Here is a 19,877-nt window from a genome sequence, read left to right on the forward strand (position 1 = left end):
CAAGAACATTTTCCCTCTTCATTTATTCACTGAGGAAAATGATCCAAAGCTATATGGTTGGGTCTGGCACAAGGATATGAACCCTTGCTGTCAGGAACTGGTGTGCCCCACTTAAAATAGCTCTCTAATCTCTATTTAAAATTTTAAAAAGATCCTCTTCACTGTGGGTGTATGATTTCCTTTGCCATATCTTGTTGTTCTTGGAATGCAACTGGAAAATCTCAGGAAGGATTGTCCCACACAGAATTGTGAACTCTAAAAATAAACATGGTCCTAAAACTGGTTTTCTCCAGTTGTGTTATTTTGCGTGTTCACCAGCTATGATAGTGGAATGTTGGTTAGAGGTTCATCATTTCCTCTTTGAATATCCATGGATATCATTAAGGGGTAGACAGCTGTTCGTGAACAATATTATATTAATTTCCCTACTTTCTCCCTCATTCCTTCTCTGAAAATGAATCTGGTAGGTTAACGAGGAGATGACCTTTACAATACTCTAGATACAACATCTATCTATCTGCAGTTAGACAGATAGATAGAAAATGAGAGGCGTACTAGTCTGGAAGATTTATATGGGAAGGTATTCAGTGGTGAACTCCAGCCTGTAGGCCAACTGTATAATTTTAAATGAATTCAAATATTAAAACATATCTCTAAAGTCTCAGTGAGATCATTTCAAACGAAACTATGATGGGTAATACCATATCCAAGGGGTTCACACCCAATTTGGAGAATGAGGCATGTATAGCAATCAGCTTCAAGTGTATGCACACATTGTATTATAAATTCTACATAGGGTTTCCAAGAGAGTTAGATCAAAAGAGATTTAGAGCATTTTGGTTTATTTTTTTACCACAAGAGTCATGTGAAAAGGATGAGAGATAGTTCATCCACAGAATTCATTGCATTGACCTCATGGCTTGACAAACTCCCTTTAAAGCATTCTGGAGTAATTCTCACAATCAGCCACTATCACACCATCAGTTTGGGTTATTAAGCAGTTAGCTAATTAAGCATGGTGGAAACTCTAAAGTTTTATTTGTATGTTAGTTTTGTACAAAGCAACTCTTCACAGCATCTTGGATGCTGCCCTGTGGATGTCCTTGTTCCTCAAAGTATAAATGATGGGGTTGAACAGAGGGGTAATCAGAATATAGAAGATTGTAATTTGTTTATCACGATCAGGAGACGAATCTGACTTTGGAATTATGTACATCAAGATGGCAGGGAAATAAAACAAGGAGACCACAATCAAATGGGAACCACACGTAGAGAAAGCCTTGCGCCGTCCAACTTTTGACTTCATACGGGATACAGAATGAAGTATAAATCCATAGGAGGTCAGAATAACAGAAAGGGGAAGCAGAAGGACAAATGCTCCTATACCAAAGAAAATGTACTTCACAATTTCTATATCACCACATGCAAGTTTTAGCACCACTGGCACTTCACATATGAAGTGGTTGATCTGGTTGGGACCACAATAAGATTGGCAGACAAGGCAGGTAATACAGATGGCACAAAGCAGAGGAGCAATTACCCAGCAGGCTAATGCAAACTGCAACTGGCACCTCTTGCCCATGATAACTGCATATATTAGAGGATGGCAGATGGCAAGGTAACGGTCATAGGCCATGACACCCAATAGCAAGGACTCCATACTTGCCATGGTCAATGCGATGTACGTCTGGATGGTGCAGAGTGCAAAAGAGATGGCTCCGTTTCCAGCCATCAGGTGGGATAACATGAGAGGCAAGGTGCTGGTGACGTAACACATCTCTATCCCTGCAAGGTGAGAGAGAAAATAGTACATGGGTGTATGGAGCCGAACATCAATCTGCACCAGGATCATGATCAGCAGGTTCCCCAGAACTGTAAGCAGGTAGATGATGAGAATGACCACAAAGAGGAGAAGCTGGATTTTTCTCTGGCTACTGAGTCCCAGCAAGATGAACTCCTTGACAGAGGTGACATTCTCAGCTCCTATCCTGGCCTCCTGCCTGAATAGAAGGAACATAAATTAGAGTCCCTGTAAAGGGGACCACCATTTTTGATAGAAGACCAAGTTATGCTCAAAACAAACCAATCACAGCCAGTTGCAATATCTCAGGTCAGATTGACGAACTAGGCTCTGGAAATTGTATTTCAACAGTAAGCATTTCTGTTATGGCAGGTTCAGCCCCTGCTTCCCCTTCTCTTGACTCAAAACCTAAGACCAAACAGCTCGAGTTTGGTCACCACTTGGGTGGACATGCCCAGGGGTTTCAGGGCTGCAGGTTGCATCGGGAACTTGGAAAAAGATCCTAGAAGTTGGGCATGTCAAGCCTCTTCCACACCGTTGTGGAAAATGTCTTAAGTGTGACAGTGCAGTCACCAAGTTCATGTCCATAGCATTAGCATAATACACTTCAGGAAAACACGGTTGCAGAATATGAGCTTCCCTTTCCTGCTTCCCAAAGAATTTCTCAGCCACCAAGAAAGAGCCATTCATGGGGTCAAGATACTTATGTGGAAGCTTTTTTGGACCATCATAGAACTCTCCCAAAATATGCCTTCATTAAAAAGAAAAATTGAAGTTTCTCTTGTCAGGGGCACAGCATCCTATGAGGTCATGAACCTGGAAAGCATCTAAACTCTCACGGAAGTATAATGTCTTACACTATATGAAGAACTATTGACATTGATTGTAACCATGGGTATATTGATATCTCTAATAACCCATAGATCATGTGTTTTATCGTAGGAAAGGTGAAGCTTTATTAATTTTTCTTTATCTTCAGAATCTCTATTGAAAGGAAAGGGGTAATAATCATAATTCCAATCAGATTGCTCTAGGCATTTTGTTCCTTTCCTATAGATTGTTCAAGATCTGTTGCTCCCTATCGCAGACCTCAATAAAGGAAAAGGAAGTCATTTGAATATATCAATAGAGTTCAAATGATGGATACCCAACATTGTCTGTACAATTTTTTGAAAAGGTATAAATAAAAATTAAATCTCAAGTCACAAAATTATTCTCAGAACACTTCACATTGAAAACTACTATTAGTTTAGATTGAAATGACAGCAGCATCAGGAAGAAGGAGTATAAGAAGCTGGAGAAGTATCAGGGTCTGAAGGAGGAACTAGAGAGGATGTAGAAAGTCTAGGCCAAAGTAATCCCAGTGGCGGTAGGAGTGCTCCAGGCTGTGACTCCAAAGCTGGGAGAGTGGCTCTAACTGATCCCAGGTACAACGTCAGAGCTCTCTGTCCAGAAGAGTGCAGTGCTCGGAACAGCTAAGATACTGTGCACAACCCTCAAACTCCCAGGTCTCTGGTAGAGGAATTGAGATTGAGGAAGACACATACCACCCATAGGGGTGAGAGGGTTTATTTATATTGCACACATTAAGTGTCTATGTATCTTTCTCTGATCTATTATCCCTGATTATTTTTAGAAGATAACAAAAATTATCTCAGCAGATTCAGCACCCAGATTATCTTCTTTGGAATTGGAAGTTAACAAAAGTTGGGTATGTTTAGTTCCCGGATTACAGATGACCAGGGATTTCCAGAACTGCAGATTATCTTTTTTTTCTCCAATGGCAGAAGAGATCATTACCTTTCTTCTTTCCTAGGATCCATCAAGAAAGAGCCATCAGCTTCTCCTAAGGTGCCCAGCAAGTTGGAAGGTTTCCGTTTCCTTTCTGCAAAAGTCAGGTATTGGGCACCTATTTGAGAGTCTGGAAGTCCCTCATTTGAGACTTTGGGAGTCTCTTCACCTATTTGTGAAGAATCTACACAAACTGTTGCAGAAGGTATCTTAATAAAGGCATTAAAAGATTCTCTTTTCTGAAGCACAGCAACCTCTCAGTTCATGAACGCTGAAGCATCCAAGCTCTTATGGAAGAAAAATATCTGATCTGAAGAGGTCTTGGGATTAATTATAATTTTGAGCATTTTCATATCACCAAGGCAATGTGTGCATTCTGCATATTCTCTTAGGGAATACAAAACTTTCTTTCCTTCTGTTTCTCCTGGGAATCTCTATCAGAGGAGGTAATCGTTCTAATGAGAGGACTGCAGTCACTTTGATCCTTGCTTTTTGCTCCTTATCTTGACTACTTAGTAACTCAAGAACTTTAAGCAAAAATTACCATTGAAATAGGACTAAAACAAAACTTAACCAGTTTCAGTCAGTACTGGTCGGGACAGGCTGGGGGCATGAAATCCCATTTCCTAGGAGCTTTTTGCTCCTTATCTTGACTACTTAGTAATTCAAGCAAAAATTAGCACTGAAGCAAAAATTAGCACTGAAAATAGGACTAAAACAAAACTTTACCAGTTTTAATCAGTATTGGTCGGGACAGGGTGGGAGCACGAAATCCCATTCCCTAAGCCTTTCCTTTGTGGGGTGTTGTAGAATTCAACCCTCTCTCTCCTCCTGTTTAACATCTGCGTGAACCTGCTGGGTGAGGTCATCCACAGAGTTGATGTTTGGTTTCATCCCAATTATGTCTTTCAACCCTGAGCCAGTCAAGTGAAACTATCAAGGGTCCCTTTCCATGCCTGAAGGCTGTGTGGATGTGGATGGGGGAGGAATCCACTCCGACTCAGTGGGCCACCCAGATCTGGGGATGTTCTACTTTTAACCATGGATGGAGTAGCACTTCCCTATTCAAGAGTAGCACGACCTGGGGCTCTTCCTAGATTGACAGTTCTGCTCAATGAGGAGGTACCAGCTGTAGCCTGGAAGACCTTTGCACAGCTTCATCTGGTGCACAAGCTGCACCCTCTTCTACAGGGGGAGGCCCTTCAGACAGTCACTCATGCCCTGGTCACCTTGTGGCTTGACTACTGCAATGTGCTCTACATGGGCCTGCCCTTGAACACCACCCAGAAGCTTCAATTAGTCCAGTATGCAGCAGCCTGTCTCCTATAATATCTACCCAGCCAATTTGATCTTGCAGGGTTGGGGCATTCCAGGGTCCTTCAATTAACAATACCATCTCTCAGGAGCTGGAAGTGTGTCTTGTCTATAGCAGCACCTGCCCTCTGGAGTGACCTCCCAGGTGGTCTCTCGAAGCACCTTGAAGACCTGGCTTTTTGGTCAAGGCTTTGGCAAGTGTGACTGAAGCCCTTTTTGGTCACAGGGGTTTGCTTTGGTTGTCCACTTCGCACCACCTTTTACTATCTTTTGTTCTTTCTTTTTACCATTGTATTATTTTATGTTTCTGAGTGTTTTTATTTGTGAACTGCTCAGAGTTGGTGGAAGCTGGGTGGTGTAAATTTTAATAAATAAATGAATAAATAAATACTACTGTTTAAAGAGTGAGGGAAAAGACATGACAGAAGAAAGAAGCAGCAAATCATTTCTTTACCTGGACTAAGAAAATTACCAGGATGTATCTCTTTAGTCCTTGGGAATTATGCCACTCAACAGATGTTTCTGGGTGGGTGGGTGTCGATGTGTGTGGATGTGTATCACAAGCCAAACTGAGATTTTGTAAACCATTTGATATGTCATTGGAGTTTCAAACAAAGGTAGACTTTTATGTCAATCACTTGATAAATTTTCTCTTTCATCCTATATATATTTTAAAAAATTCCCCTCTCACCCCTCTTACTAAAAGATGAAAGATTCTCTTAGCCGGAGCTCAGCAAACTCTCAGTTCATGAACAATGAACGCTTCTAAGCTCTTATGGAAGAATAATATCTTACACGGTCTTCAGCGGTCTTGGGATTAGTTACAATTCTTGAGCAGATTCATATCCCTAAGCCAGTCCATGGGTTGTGCATATTATCCCTGGGAATAGGAAAGTTTCCTTGCTTTTGTTTATCCTCAGAAGTTCTGTTGAAGGTAGATTGTTCAGAGATAATCATTCCCATGAGACTGCCTCAGGCCCCTGGATGCTTTCCCATGGATTACTCAAGGCGGCTCCTTATTCTTACCTCTGGAGTCAGTAGGTGGTTGTGGATGTGTGTGGATGTGTGAGTATCATAAGCCTACCTGATATTTTGTAAACCATTTGATAAACCATTGGACTTTCAAAGAAAGGTAGACTTCTATGTCGAATCACTTGATAAAGTTTCTCTTTAATCCTATATATATTAAAAAATTCCGCTCTCGCTCCTATGGGCAGTCTGTGTCTGCCTCAATCTGGGGCCCTCTACCAGAGGCCTGAGAGTTTGAGGGTTCTGTGCAGTATCTGAGCTGTTGCTAGCACTGCACTCTTCTGGACAGAAAGCTCTGATGTTGTTCCTGGATCTGTTGGAGCCACTCTCCCAGCCTAGGAGTCACAGCCCCGAGCGCTCCTACCACCACTGGGACCACCTTGGTCTTTATTTTCCACATCCTCTCTAGTTGTTCTTTCAGGCCCTGGTACTTCTACAGCTTCTCATGTTCCTTCTTCCTGACATTGCTGTCACTTGGCACTGCTATATCTATCGCTACCGCTGTCTTCTGGTCTTTGTCACCTATCTATCTATCTATCTATCTATCTATCTATCTATCTATCTATCTATCATCTTCGTTTCAAGCTACATTTCTAATGTAGAATATGCGTGTGTAAGCGTGTGTGTTTTTACCAAGTTTGTAAAATCATCCCCTTGCTACTATCCAGTCTGCCTGCCCCTAACATGTGACTGATATTAAAGGCACCAGCTAAGAGGAATCCCAATCCATAAATTGATCTCTCTCAGATGTAAGTAGTTTAAAGAAGGAGCTGACAAATTAAATCCTTAATAGCTTTACATTTCACAATATATAATTCCTCATCCAAAGAACTTTATATTTTACTTTTGGGGATTGATTTGCTTAGTTTCCATCCTGCATGATCTCAGGAACTTCAATCACCTCCACAAAAGCACCAGAATATAATCAATTTAAAATAGAAGCCATGAAAGGATCACCAAAGCCCTCAGGACTCCAAAGCTCATTGAACTGGCAGTGTCGCCACAGTCCTGATTAACTTTACAAATGATATGACCAAGGCCTGGGCCCTTTCAGAGGGATGGCGATCACAGCAGGAAAAGGTCTGTTTCTGCAGAGACTAAGGAAGATGACCTTGAAGGAGATACGGGGAAACTGTTAATCTTGCAATGATGCCAGCCCCTCTAGGGAGACCAGACCAGGAAATCAACTCCCCTGCAAGGCCTCAATTACTTTATTGAGATTGGGTATAATAACAGCGTCTTGCAAGTCATATTGTGCTGCACTTCCTCCTCCTTTCTAAAGTTCAATAAATTGGGGAGGTGTCTGTCCGAGCTGCTTCCGAATGTTATCTGGACATTATGACCCTAAAAATATTTCTACCCCTTTTGTGGGCACCCGGAATGTTGCCTGAGGATGTTCAACTCGTTTAAAAGATTTACCTATTATGTCTATAGGCAGTCGAGAGTAAGGATCCTATCCTTTTTCAAGAGCACCGAATTATTGTTCTTGATACAAATATTAAGACTGTCCCATATAATCATCTTAAAGTTCTAGATGGAAATCCTTTAGTACTGTTAATTTTTCCAAGCATCTTCTAGGATTGTGAGGTTTTGTTGGCCAGCTTAGGTCACATAATTTCATTCTAACCCACAGTACGAGGATTTTCCCAGGAGGCCAGCAGCCAGGACACAATCACATTGAAGCACAAATTGGTTTATATAGAATGCTGGAGACTTAGAGAGGGAAGGGATTATGGTCCCTCTATTGGTGCAACTTAAGATATACGTGTGTTGGGTACAGCAACAAGGTACTGAGGCAAGCATAGACAACAGCAAAGTATTTGATTGGATACAGCACACCATGTGTCTAAGTGCAGCCAGTGAGGTATTTGGGCATAACTATGAGGTCATGTGCATAACTATGAGATAATGAGAAAGACAATGGAGTTCTGAAAAAACAAACAGGCAGTATTTCATGAACATAGTTGCTTTCTACAGACTTAATTTATCTTATGCTGTCCTTTTCCAGAACTCTATTTGCCTTCTGATACTCTTCCCAGCTTATCAGCATTCCTTGGCCTTTCTCTAAGACCGATATATGGGGAGGGGGTAACTTTACTTGCCTAATTTGATAGCATATGCCTTAACTCTTGCTTGGTTTTCCTTGGGAACATGACTTAAATAAGGGACTTTTCCCCAAAACTCCCCTTCACCTTTCCCCTGAACTGAGAACTTAAAGGCCTCTCCATATCTGGTTAAATACATGACAAATCAAGTACAACTTGTTTCTTGCCCCAAAGCAGCATGATACAGTTTTCTTGGATGAGTCTCAAAGACATTAGACAACCCATCTCCCGAATGGTTCAAAGAATAAGAAAATGGACAGTGTATTGGTGTTTTCTCTTGCTCCCCTAAATCCTGAAGATTTTAATATTAGATCCATGGAAATTAGACATTCAGACAAACTTCTACAATATTTCAGTAGCATTAGTAGTACATACTCTTTCATAGATTTTACAATACAAACGTTTTTAGGTGTCCTCAGAGTCAAATGTGTTTGATATCTTTGCTGTACATTCTCTAGTGTGTTCTCTCTCTTTTCAAAAAGTGCCATGGGGGAAAGGGGGGCGGGTTATAACTAGTTAGCTACCATTGATACTGGGCAAAAGTTTACAATAGATGATGCTATGGTCAATTTGTGGTAATATAACAAATATCCATTGTTCACTTGAGGTCAATATGGATCGATAAAGAATATCCCAGATTAATTTTATTTCCTGAAATGTAGGCAGTAGATTCTGTTCCTCCTGATTATTTCACTTCATTTCACATGCGAAATTTTACTTTGCATGATATCAATTCTTCTCCAGCTTTAACTATGATATTACAGGGACTTTAGTCTAGGAAGCAGTTATATTAGCACCATATGTGCCCACTTTTCCTACAAGCTGTATTTACATTGCAAAAAATACCATGATCATAATAGGCATGGGGTTGAGTTTGTGGCTAGACAAACCAACATTCAAGGCATTCGGACCTAACACTGTACTTGTGGTCAGCCAATTTGAGATGACCATTTTTTTAAAAAAAGACTGACTAAGCAGAATACAAATCCTCATGTTTTCTGCTCAAAGTCTTTTCTTTGCAATATCTTTCTTACTGCCCTATGGATGTCTTTGTTCCTTAGAGTATAAATGATCGGGTTAAGCAGAGGGGTGACCAGAACATAAAAAATTGCAGTTTGCTTGTCACGATCAGGAGCTGAATTGGATTTTGGGATGACGTACATAAGAATGGCAGGGCCATAAAACAAGATGACCACAAGGAGATGGGAGCCACACGTAGAGAAGGCTTTACGCTGTCCAACTGTAGACTTCATGTGTGATACAGAGTAAAGAATAAACACATAGGAGGTCAGGATGACACAAAACGGAGGCAAAAGGAGAAAAGCTCCTGCACTGGAAACAACCTTCTCAACAATTTGTGTATCACCACAGGAAAGTTTTAGCACCGCTGGGATCTCACACATGAAGTGGTTGATCTGATTGGGACCACAGTAAGTTTGGGAAACCAGGAAGACATCACAGATGCCACAGAGCAGAGGAGCAATTATCCAGCAGGATAAAGCAAATTGCAACTGGGACCTCTTGCCCATGACAACACCATATATTAGGGGACAACAGATGGCCAGGTAACGGTCATAAGCCATGACACCCAGGAGCAAAGACTCAGTGGTAGCCATGGACCCAAAAACATAGATCTGGATAATGCACAGTGGGAAGGAGATAGATCCATGTCCAGCCATGAGATGAGATAACATTAGGGGCATGGTGCTGGTGACGGAACACATTTCTATCAGTGCAAGATGAGAAAGAAAATAGTACATAGGAGTGTTAAGTTGTACATCAATCTGTGCCAAGGTGATGATCAGCAGGTTCCCCAAAATGGTAAGCAAGTAGATGATGAGAATGTCCACAAAGAGGAGAAGCTGGATTTTTCTCTGGCTGCTGAGTCCCAGCAAGATGAATTCCTTGACAGAGGTGATGTTCTCAGTTTCTATCCTGGCCTCCTGTCTGACGAGAAGGAAAAAGAATGAGACCCCATTAGACTGACTACCATTTTTACATCAGCAAATACACTAAAACAGGGCCATGACAACCAACAGCCCTATTTCAGGTCAGATAAATGAAATTATTCCAGGAAATGTTATTATCATTCTTGGAAGATGAGTGTTCCTCGATGCAGGGAACATCGAAAGTACTACCAGGTAGAAAAATAGTCCTAATTTTTTGTTGTTGTTGTTGTTTCTTTCCTATCAGTTCTGCTTTACCTGAGACAAGAGGAGTTGCTTTTGAGATTGGGTTCAAGAGAAAGAACCTAAATAAATGATTTGGGCTGAAGTCTGTTTTTCATGCAATCAGTAGCTGTTGCATGTTTTTCTTCTCAGGATATAGAAGGGACTTTTAGACCCATCATTATTCTAAATACTTAAACTCATGAGAAGATTTTTTTCATTTACTGCAGTCCTGGCAGAGTAATAAAGGGAAGAAAACAACAACCACTGAAATTGTTTGTTGTTGTTTAGTCGTTAAGTCGTGTCCGACTCTAATAACCTGGGTTAATTAGCTACCTTTGGTCATTGACTTAAATTAGACTATATGAACTTTTGCAGGCTTCATTGTTAGAACGAATACAGTTTTTTTCTTCTGTAGCAATGCAGAGTAAAAATATCAAAGGAATGTGGGGATTTTCACAACTGCAGATTATCTCCCCCTGCCCCCCAGTCACAGAGTCTTTCCCAAAATGTTCCTGATTCATCAAGAAAAAACCCATCATGTCATCAACTTTTACTAAGGTGTGCAGAAAGGTGGAAGGTGTCCTGTTTGCTTTCTACTACAGCCAGATGTTGGACACCTGTGGGGGAATTTAGGGCTCTATCATGGAAAAACAAAGTAGTCACAGAAGTTGTCTTACTAAAAGATGAAAGATTCTCTTCGCCGGAGCTCAGTAAACTCTCAGCATGAACAATGAATGCTTCTAAGCTCTTATGGAAGAATAATATCTTACATGGTCTGGAGCGGTCTTGGGATTAGTTACAATTCTTGAGCAGATTCATATCCTTAAGCCAATCCATGGGTTGTGCATATTATCCCTGGGAATAGGAAAGTTTCCTTGCTTTTGTTTATCCTCAGAAGTTCTGTTGAAGGTAGATAGTTCACAGATAATCATTCCCATGAGATTGCCTCAGGCCCCTGGATGCTTTCCCATGGAGTACTCAAGGTGGCTCCTTATCCTTACCTCTTGGGTCTCTCAAAATCTTAATGAAGGAATACGCACACACACACATGCACACACACGTATACTGTGTGTGAGTATCACAAGCCTAACAGATTTTGTAAACCATTTGATATGTCATTGGAATTTCAAAGAAAGGTAGACTTCTATGTCAAATCACTTGATAAAGTTTCTCTTTAATCCTATATGTATTAAAAAATTCCCCTCTCACCCCTACGGGAGGTCCGTGTCTGCCTCAATCTGGGTCCTCTATCAGAGGCCTGGGAGTTTGAGGGTTCTGTGCAGTATCTGAGCTGTTGCTAGCACTGCACTCTTCTGGATTTAGAGCATTAATGTTGTCCCTTGGATCTGTTGGAGCCACTCTCTCAGCTTAGACGTCACAGCCCCAAGTGCTTCTACCACCACTGGGACCACCTTGGCCTTTACTTTCCACATCCTCTTTAGTTCTTCCTTCAGGCCCTGGAACTTCTCCAGCTTCTCATGCTCCTTCTTTCTGATGTTGCTATCACTTGGCAATGTTACATCTATCGTTACCGCTGTCTTCTGGTCTTTGTCACCTATCTATCTATCTATCTATCTATCTATCTATCTATCTGTCTATCTATCTATCTATCTATCTATCTATCTATCTATCTATCTATCTATCTATCTATCTTCGTTTCAAGCTACATTTCTACCGAGCAATGTGGTAAGCGTGCGTGTTTTTACCAAGTTTGTAAAATCATCCCCTTGCTACTATCCAGTCTGCCTGCCCCTAAAATGTGACTGATATTAAAGGCACCAGCTAAGAGGAACAATCCCTAAAATTTATCTCTCTCAGATGTAAGTAGTTTAAAGAAGGAGCTGACAAATTAAATCCTTAATAGCTTTACATTTCACAATATATAATTCCTCATCCAAAGAACTTTATATTTTACTTTTGGGGATTGATTTGCTTAGTTTCCATCCTGCATGATCTCAGGAACTTCAATCACCTCCACAAAAGCACCAGAATATAATCAATTTAAAATAGAAGCCATGAAAGGATCACCAAAGCCCTCAGGACTCCAAAGCTCATTGAACTGGCAGTGTCGCCATAGTCCTGATTAACTTTACAAATGATATGACCAAGGCCTGGGCCCTTTCAGAGGGATGGCGATCACAGCAGGAAAAGGTCTGTTTCTGCAGAGACTAAGGAAGATGGCCTTGAAGGAGATACGGGGAAACTGTTAATCTTGCAATGATGCCAGCCCCTCTAGGGAGACCAGACCAGGAAATCAACTCCCCTGCAAGGCCTCAATTACTTTATTGAGATTGGGTATAATAACAGCGTCTTGCAAGTCATATTGTGCTGCACTTCCTCCTCCTTTCTAAAGTTCAATAAATTGGGGAGGTGTCTGTCCGAGCTGCTTCCGAATGTTATCTGGACATTATGACCCTAAAAATATTTCTACCCCTTTTGTGGGCACCCGGAATGTTGCCTGAGGATGTTCAACTCGTTTAAAAGATTTACCTATTATGTCTATAGGCAGTGAGAGTAAGGATCCTATCCTTTTTCAAGAGCACCGAATTATTGTTCTTGATACAAATATTAAGACTGTCCCATATAATCATCTTAAAGTTCTAGATGGAAATCCTTTAGTACTGTTAATTTTTCCAAGCATCTTCTAGGATTGTGAGGTTTTGTTGGCCAGCTTAGGTCACATAATTTCATTCTAACCCACAGTACGAGGATTTTCCCAGGAGGCCAGCAGCCAGGACACAATCACATTGAAGCACAAATTGGTTTATATAGAATGCTGGAGACTTAGAGAGGGAAGGGATTATGGTCCCTCTATTGGTGCAACTTAAGATATACGTGTGTTGGGTACAGCAACAAGGTACTGAGGCAAGCATAGACAACAGCAAAGTATTTGATTGGATACAGCACACCATGTGTCTAAGTGCAGCCAGTGAGGTATTTGGGCATAACTATGAGGTCATGTGCATAACTATGAGATAATGAGAAAGACAATGGAGTTCTGAAAAAACAAACAGGCAGTATTTCATGAACATAGTTGCTTTCTACAGACTTAATTTATCTTATGCTGTCCTTTCCCAGAACTCTGTTTGCCTTCTGATACTTTTCCCAGCTTATCAGCATTCCTTGGACTTTCTCTAAGACCTGTATTTGGGGAGGGGGTAACTTTTTGGGGAGGGATGGCGATCACAGCAGGAAAAGGTCTGTTTCTGCAGAAAGTAAGGAAGATGACCTTGATAGAGATATGGGGAAGCTGTTAATCTTGCAATGATGTCAGCCCTGTATTTGGGGAGGGGGTAACTTTACTTGCCCTTTCCTGGATCACTGCCTTGTCATGGCAAAGAGGCTTGCGTAAATCAGTGAAGCCATGAGGTATACCGTGCAGGGCCACCCAAGATGGACAGGTCATGACAGAGAGTTCTGACAAAATGTGGTCCACTGGAGAAGGAAATGGCAACCCACTCCAGTATCCTTGCCAAGAAAACCCCATGGACAATGTCAAAAGGCTAAAAGATATGACGCCGGAAGATGAGGAAGATCAGGTCGGAAGGTGTCCAATATGCTACTGGGGAAGAGCGGAGGGCAATTCCAAGTAGCTCCAGAAAGAGTGAAGCGGCTGGGCCAAAGCCGAAAGGACGTTCAGCTGTGGATGTATCTGGAAGCGAAAAGAAGGTCCGATGCTGCAAAGAACAATATTGTATAGGTACCTGGAATGTAAGATCTATGAACCAAGGCAAGCTGGATGTGGTCAAACATGAGATGACAAGATTGAACGTCGACATCTTGGAAATCAGTGAATTGAAATGGACGGGAATGGGTGAATTTAATTCAGGTGACCATTATATCTATTACTGTGGGCAAGAAACCCTTAGAAGAAATGGAGTAGCACTCATAGTCAGTAAGAGAGTGGGAAAGGCAGTAATGGGGTACCACCTCAAAAATGACAGAATGATCTCACTGCGAATCCAAGGCAAACCATTCAACATCACAGTAATCCAAGTCTATGCCCCAACCACTGATGCCGAAGAAGCTGAAGTTGACTGCTTCTATGAAAACCTACAACACCTTCTAGAACTAGCACCAAAAAAAGATGTCCTTTTCATCATAGGAGATTGGAATGCTAAGTAGGAAGTCAAGGAGTAATCAGAATAACAAGCAAGTTTGGCCTTGGAGTACAAAATGAAGCAGGGCAAAGGCTAATAGAGTTCTGTCAAGAGATCAAGCTAGTCATAGCAAACACTCTTTTCCAACAACACAAGAGACGACTCTACACATGGACATCACCAGATGGTCAATACCGAAACCAGATTGATTATGTACTTTGCAGCCAAAGATAGAGAAGCTCTATACAGAAAGCAAAAACAAGACCAGGAGCTGACTGTGGCTCAGATCATGAGCTTCTTACTGCAAAATTTAGGCTTAAATTGAAGAACGTAGGGAAAACCACTAGACCACACAGGTATGACTTAGATCATATTCCTTGTGAGTACACAGTGAAGGTGTTGAATAGATTTAGAGGATTAGATTTGGTAGACAGAGTGCCTGAAGAACTATGGACAGAGGTCCGTAACATTGTACAGGAGGCAGCAACTAAAACCATCCCAAAGAAAAAGAAATGCAAGAAAGCAAAATGGCTGTCTGATGAGGCTTTACAAATAGCTGTGGAAAGAAAGAATGTGAAAAGCAAGGGTGAAAGGGAAAGATATAAGCAACTGAATGCAGATTTCCAGAGAATAGCAAGGAGAGATAAGAAGGCCTTCTTAAATGAACAATGCAAAGAAATCGAGGAAAACAATAGAATGGGGAAGACTAGAGATCTCTTCAAGAAAATTGGAGATATCAAAGGAATGTTTAGTGCAAAGATGGGGATGATAAAGGACAAAAAAGGCAGAGACCTAACAGAAGCAGAAGAGATTAAGAAGAGGTGGCAAGAATACACAGAAGAACTATACAAGAAAGATCTTAATGTCCCTGATGTCCATGCTGGTGTGGTCACTGACCTTGAGCCGGACATCCTAGAAAGTGAAGTCAAATGGGCCTTAGGAAGCATTGCTAACAACAAAGCTAATGGAGATGACAGTATTCCAGCTGAGTTATTTAAAATACTAAAAGATGATGCTGTTAAATGTTGCACTCAATATGCCAGCAAGTTTGGAAAACGCAACAGTGGCCACGGAATTGGAAAAGGTCAGTTTACGTTCCAATTCCAAAGAAGGGCAATGCCAAAGAATGCTCAAACTATTGCACAATTGCACTCATTTCACATGCTAGCAAGGTTATGCTCAAAATCCTACAAGCTAGGCTTCAGCAGTATGTGAACCAAGAACTACCGGATGTACAAGCTGGGTTTCGAAGAGGCAGAGGAACTAGAGATCAAACTGCCAACATTCGCTGGATCATGGAGAAAGCACAAAAGTTCCAGAAAAACATCTACTTCTGCTTCATTGACTAGGCAAAAGCCTTTGATTGTGTGGATCACAACAAACTCTGGCAAATTCTTAAAGAGATGGGAGTACCAGACCACCTTAACTGCGTCCTGAGAAACCTGTATTCGGGCCAAGAAGCAACAGTTAGAACTGGTCATGGAACAACCGATTGGTTCAAAATAGGGAAAGGAGTACGACAAGGCTGTATACTGTCACCCTGCTTATTTAACCTATATGCAGAGTACATCATGAGAAATGCCAGGCTGGAAGAATCACAAGCCGGAATTAAGATTGCAGGGAGAAACATCAATAACCTCAGATATGCAGATGATACCACCCTAATGGCAGAAAGTGAAGAAGAACTAAAGAGCCTCTTGATGAGGGTGAAAGAGGAGAGTGCAAAAGCTGGCTTGAAACTCAGTGTTAAAAAAACTAAGATCATGGCATCTGGACCCATCAATTCCTGGCAAATAGAAGGGGTAGAAATGGAAGCAGTAACAGACTTCATTTATTTGGGCTCCAAGGTCACTGCAAACAGAGACTGCAGCCATGAAATTAAGAGATGCTTGCTCCTTGGGAGGAAAGCTATGGCAACCCTAGATAGCATATTAAAAAGCAGAGACGTCACCTTACCAACAAAGATCCGCATAGTCAAAGCTATGGTTTTTCCAGTAGTAATGTATGGCTGTGAGAGCTGGACCATAAAGAAGGCTGAGCGCTGAAGAATTGATGCCTTTGAACTGTGGTGCTGGAAAAGACTCTTAAGAGTCCCCGGGACTGCTAGAAGGTCAAACCAGTCAATCCTAAAGGAAATCAACCCTGACTGCTCATTGGAAGGATTGATAATGAAGCTCAAGCTCAGATACTTTGGTCACCTAATGCGAAGAGAAGACTCTTTGGAAAAGACCCTGATGCTGTGAAAGATTGAAGGCAAAAGGAGAAGAGGATGGCAGAGGATGAGATGGTTAGATAGCATCACTGACACAATGAGCATGAAACTGAGCAAACTCCGGGAGGCAGTGAAGGGCAGGAAGGCCTGGTGTGATATGGTTCATGGGGTCACGAAGAGTCGGACATGAGTTAACGACTGAACAACAACAAAAAACTTTACTTGCCTAATTTGATAGCATATGCCTTACCTCTTGCTTGATTTTCCTTAGGAAGATGACTTAAATAACGGACTTTTCCCCAAAACTCCCCTTCACCTTTCCCCTGAACTGAGAACTTAAAGGCCTCTCCATATCTGGTTAAATACATGACAAATCAAGTATAACTTGTTTCTTGCCCCAAAGCAGCGTGATAAAATTTTCTTGGATGAGTCTCAAAGACATTAGACAACCCATCTCCTGAATAGTTCAAAGAATAATGGACAGTGTATTGGTGTTTTCTCTTGCTCCCCTAAATCCTGAAGATTTTAATAATATTAGGTCCATGGAAATTAGGCATTCAGACAAACTTCTACAATATTTCAGTAGCATTAGTAGTATGTACTCTTTCGTAGATTTTACAATACAAACGTTTTTAGGTGTCCTCAGAGTCAAATGTGTTTGATATCTTTGCTGTACATTCTCTAGTGTGTTCTCTCTCTTTTCAAAAAGTGCCATGGGGGAAAGGGGGGCGGGTTATAACTAGTTAGCTACCATTGATACTGGGCAAAAGTTTACAATAGATGATGCTATGGTCAATTTGTGGTAATATAACAAATATCCATTGTTCACTTGAGGTCAATATGGATCGATAAAGAATATCCCAGATTAATTTTATTTCCTGAAATGTAGGCAGTAGACTCTGTTCCTCCTGATTATTTCACTTCATTTCACATACGAAATTTTACTTTGCATGATATCAATTCTTCTCCAGCTTTAACTATGATATTACAGGGACTTTAGTCTAGGAAGCAGTTATATTAGCACCATATGTGCCCACTTTTCCTACAAGCTGTATTTACATTGCAAAAAATACCATGATCATAATAGGCTGAGAGAGAGATCATTCACAGAATCATGGGGTTGAGTTTGTGGCTAGACAAACCAACATTCAAGGCATTCGGACCTAACACTGTACTTGTGGTCAGCCAATTTGAGATGACCATTTTTTTAAAAAAAGACTGACTAAGCAGAATACAAATCCTCATGTTTTCTGCTCAAAGTCTTTTCTTTGCAGTATCTTTCTTACTGCCCTATGGATGTCTTTGTTCCTTAGAGTATAAATGATCGGGTTAAGCAGAGGGGTGACCAGAACATAAAAAATTGCAGTTTGCTTGTCACGATCAGGAGCTGAATTGGATTTTGGGATGACGTACATAAGAATGGCAGGGCCATAAAACAAGATGACCACAAGGAGATGGGAGCCACATGTAGAGAATGCTTTACGCTGTCCAACTGTAGACTTCATGTGTGATACAGAGTAAAGAATAAACACATAGGAGGTCAGGATGACACAAAAGGGAAGCAAAAGGAGAAAAGTTCCTGCACTGGAAACAATCTTCTCAACAATTTGTGTATCACCACAGGAAAGTTTTAGCACCGCTGGGAACTCACACATGAAGTGGTTGATCTGATTGGGACCACAGTAAGTTTGGGAAACCAGGAAGACATCACAGATGCCACAGAGCAGAGGAGCAATTATCCAGCAGGATAAAGCAAATTGTAACTGGGACCTCTTGCCCATGACAACACCATATATTAGGGGACAACAGATGGCCAGGTAACGGTCATAAGCCATGACACCCAGGAGCAAAGACTCAATGGTAGCCATGGACCCAAAAACATAGATCTGGATAATGCACATTGGGAAGGAGATGGCTCCATGTCCAGCCATGAGATGAGATAACATTAGGGGCATGGTGCTAGTGACGTAACAGATTTCTATCAGCGCAAGATGAGAAAGAAAATAGTACATAGGAGTGTTAAGTTGTACATCAACCTGTGCCAAGGTGATAATCAGCAGGTTCCCCAAAATGGTAAGCAAGTAGATGATGAGAATGACCACAAAGAGGAGAAGCTGGATTTTTCTCTGGCTGCTGAGTCCCAGCAAGATGAATTCCTTGACAGAGGTGATGTTCTCAGTTTCTATCCTGGCCTCCTGTCTGACGAGAAGGAAAAAGAATGAGACCCCATTAGACTGACTACCATTTTTAAATCAGTAAATCAGAGTAATGAAATTATTCCAGGAAATGTTATTATCATTCTTGGAAGATGAGTGTTCCTTGATGCAGGGAACATCGAAAGTACTACCAGGTATAAAAATAGTCCTAATTTGTTGTTGTTGTTGTTGTTGTTGTTTCTTTCCTATCAGTTCTGCTTTATCTGAGACAAGAGGATTTGCTTTCGAGATTGGTTTCAAGACAAAGAATCTAAATAAATGATTTGGGCTGAAGTCTGTTTTTCTTGCATGTTTTTCTTCTCAGGTTATGGAAGGGACTTTTAGACCCATCATCATTCTAAATACTTAAACTCATGGGAAGATTTTTTTAGTTAATGCAGTCCTGCAGAGTAATAAAGGGAAGAAAACAACAACCATTGAATTAACTTGGGTTAATTAGCTACCTTTGGTCATTGACTTAAATTAGACTATATGAACTTTTGCAGGCTTTATTGTTAGAACGAATACTGTTTTTTCTTCTGTAGCAATGCAGAGTAAACATATCAAAGGAATGTGTTACATCTAGGTAATTGTGCAAAAATTTCCATAGTTGCAGAAACTGCAAAAAAAATTGCCATGCTGGAGAATATAGATATGGCAATTCTGTTGTTGGTTTCCTACTCATGGGTAGGAACCAAAATAAAGAAATAGAGTTGTGAATTTCTTAAAGCATTCTACTTCAAGAGCGGTTGAATAGTAATCTCAAATATACTGTATATTTTCAATAACAGGTTAAGAAGAAATACTTCCTGAGAAGAACGTTCTTCTAGGGTCTTTCCAAAAGGAAATAGAATGGAAATACCTCTGTTGCATCACCAGTCTTTGTTTGAATTTATTCAAATTAGGAAACAAGTTAGAACATGCTCATATTAAATTTTATCTGGCCTACTAACACCAATTATTTTTCTAGGACAACAAAGTCTATCTCAGCAGATTCAGCTCCTAGATGAACTTCTTTGGACTTGGAAGCTGAGAAAAGCTGCGTAAATTGGATTGCAGAGTACCCGGGATTTTTGCAACTGCAGATTATCTCCCCCCTCCCGCCCCCCTACCTTTCGTCTTTCCCAGGATGTTCCTGATTCATCAAGAAAGAACCCAT

General features: G+C 41.0%; 2 protein-coding genes and 1 pseudogene across 2 annotated transcripts; all 3 read right to left on the bottom strand.

Moving 5' to 3' along the window:
* Positions 1 to 1,069: 1,069 nt before the first annotated feature.
* LOC103063083 (olfactory receptor 2A12-like) lies at positions 1,070 to 4,370 on the bottom strand (annotated as a pseudogene).
* Positions 4,371 to 9,029: 4,659 nt separating this feature from the next.
* LOC148215329 (olfactory receptor 2D2-like) lies at positions 9,030 to 12,802 on the bottom strand. The gene is made up of 2 exons (XM_088144149.1): positions 12,702 to 12,802; positions 9,030 to 9,987 (listed from the first exon to the last, which is right to left on the bottom strand). The coding sequence occupies exons 1-2, from the start codon at positions 12,800 to 12,802 to the stop codon at positions 9,030 to 9,032; spliced, it is 1,059 nt and encodes a 352-aa protein (XP_088000275.1).
* Positions 12,803 to 17,764: 4,962 nt separating this feature from the next.
* Positions 17,765 to 19,877, bottom strand: LOC148215330 (olfactory receptor 2D2-like). The gene is made up of 2 exons (XM_088144150.1): positions 19,831 to 19,877; positions 17,765 to 18,722 (listed from the first exon to the last, which is right to left on the bottom strand). The coding sequence occupies exons 1-2, from the start codon at positions 19,875 to 19,877 to the stop codon at positions 17,765 to 17,767; spliced, it is 1,005 nt and encodes a 334-aa protein (XP_088000276.1).

Source organism: Python bivittatus, unplaced genomic scaffold (genome assembly GCF_059951505.1).
Source record: "Python bivittatus isolate LINGU-HERP-01145 unplaced genomic scaffold, Pbiv_v1 ctg000430_np1212, whole genome shotgun sequence".
In the NCBI taxonomy this organism is placed as follows: domain Eukaryota; kingdom Metazoa; phylum Chordata; class Lepidosauria; order Squamata; family Pythonidae; genus Python; species Python bivittatus.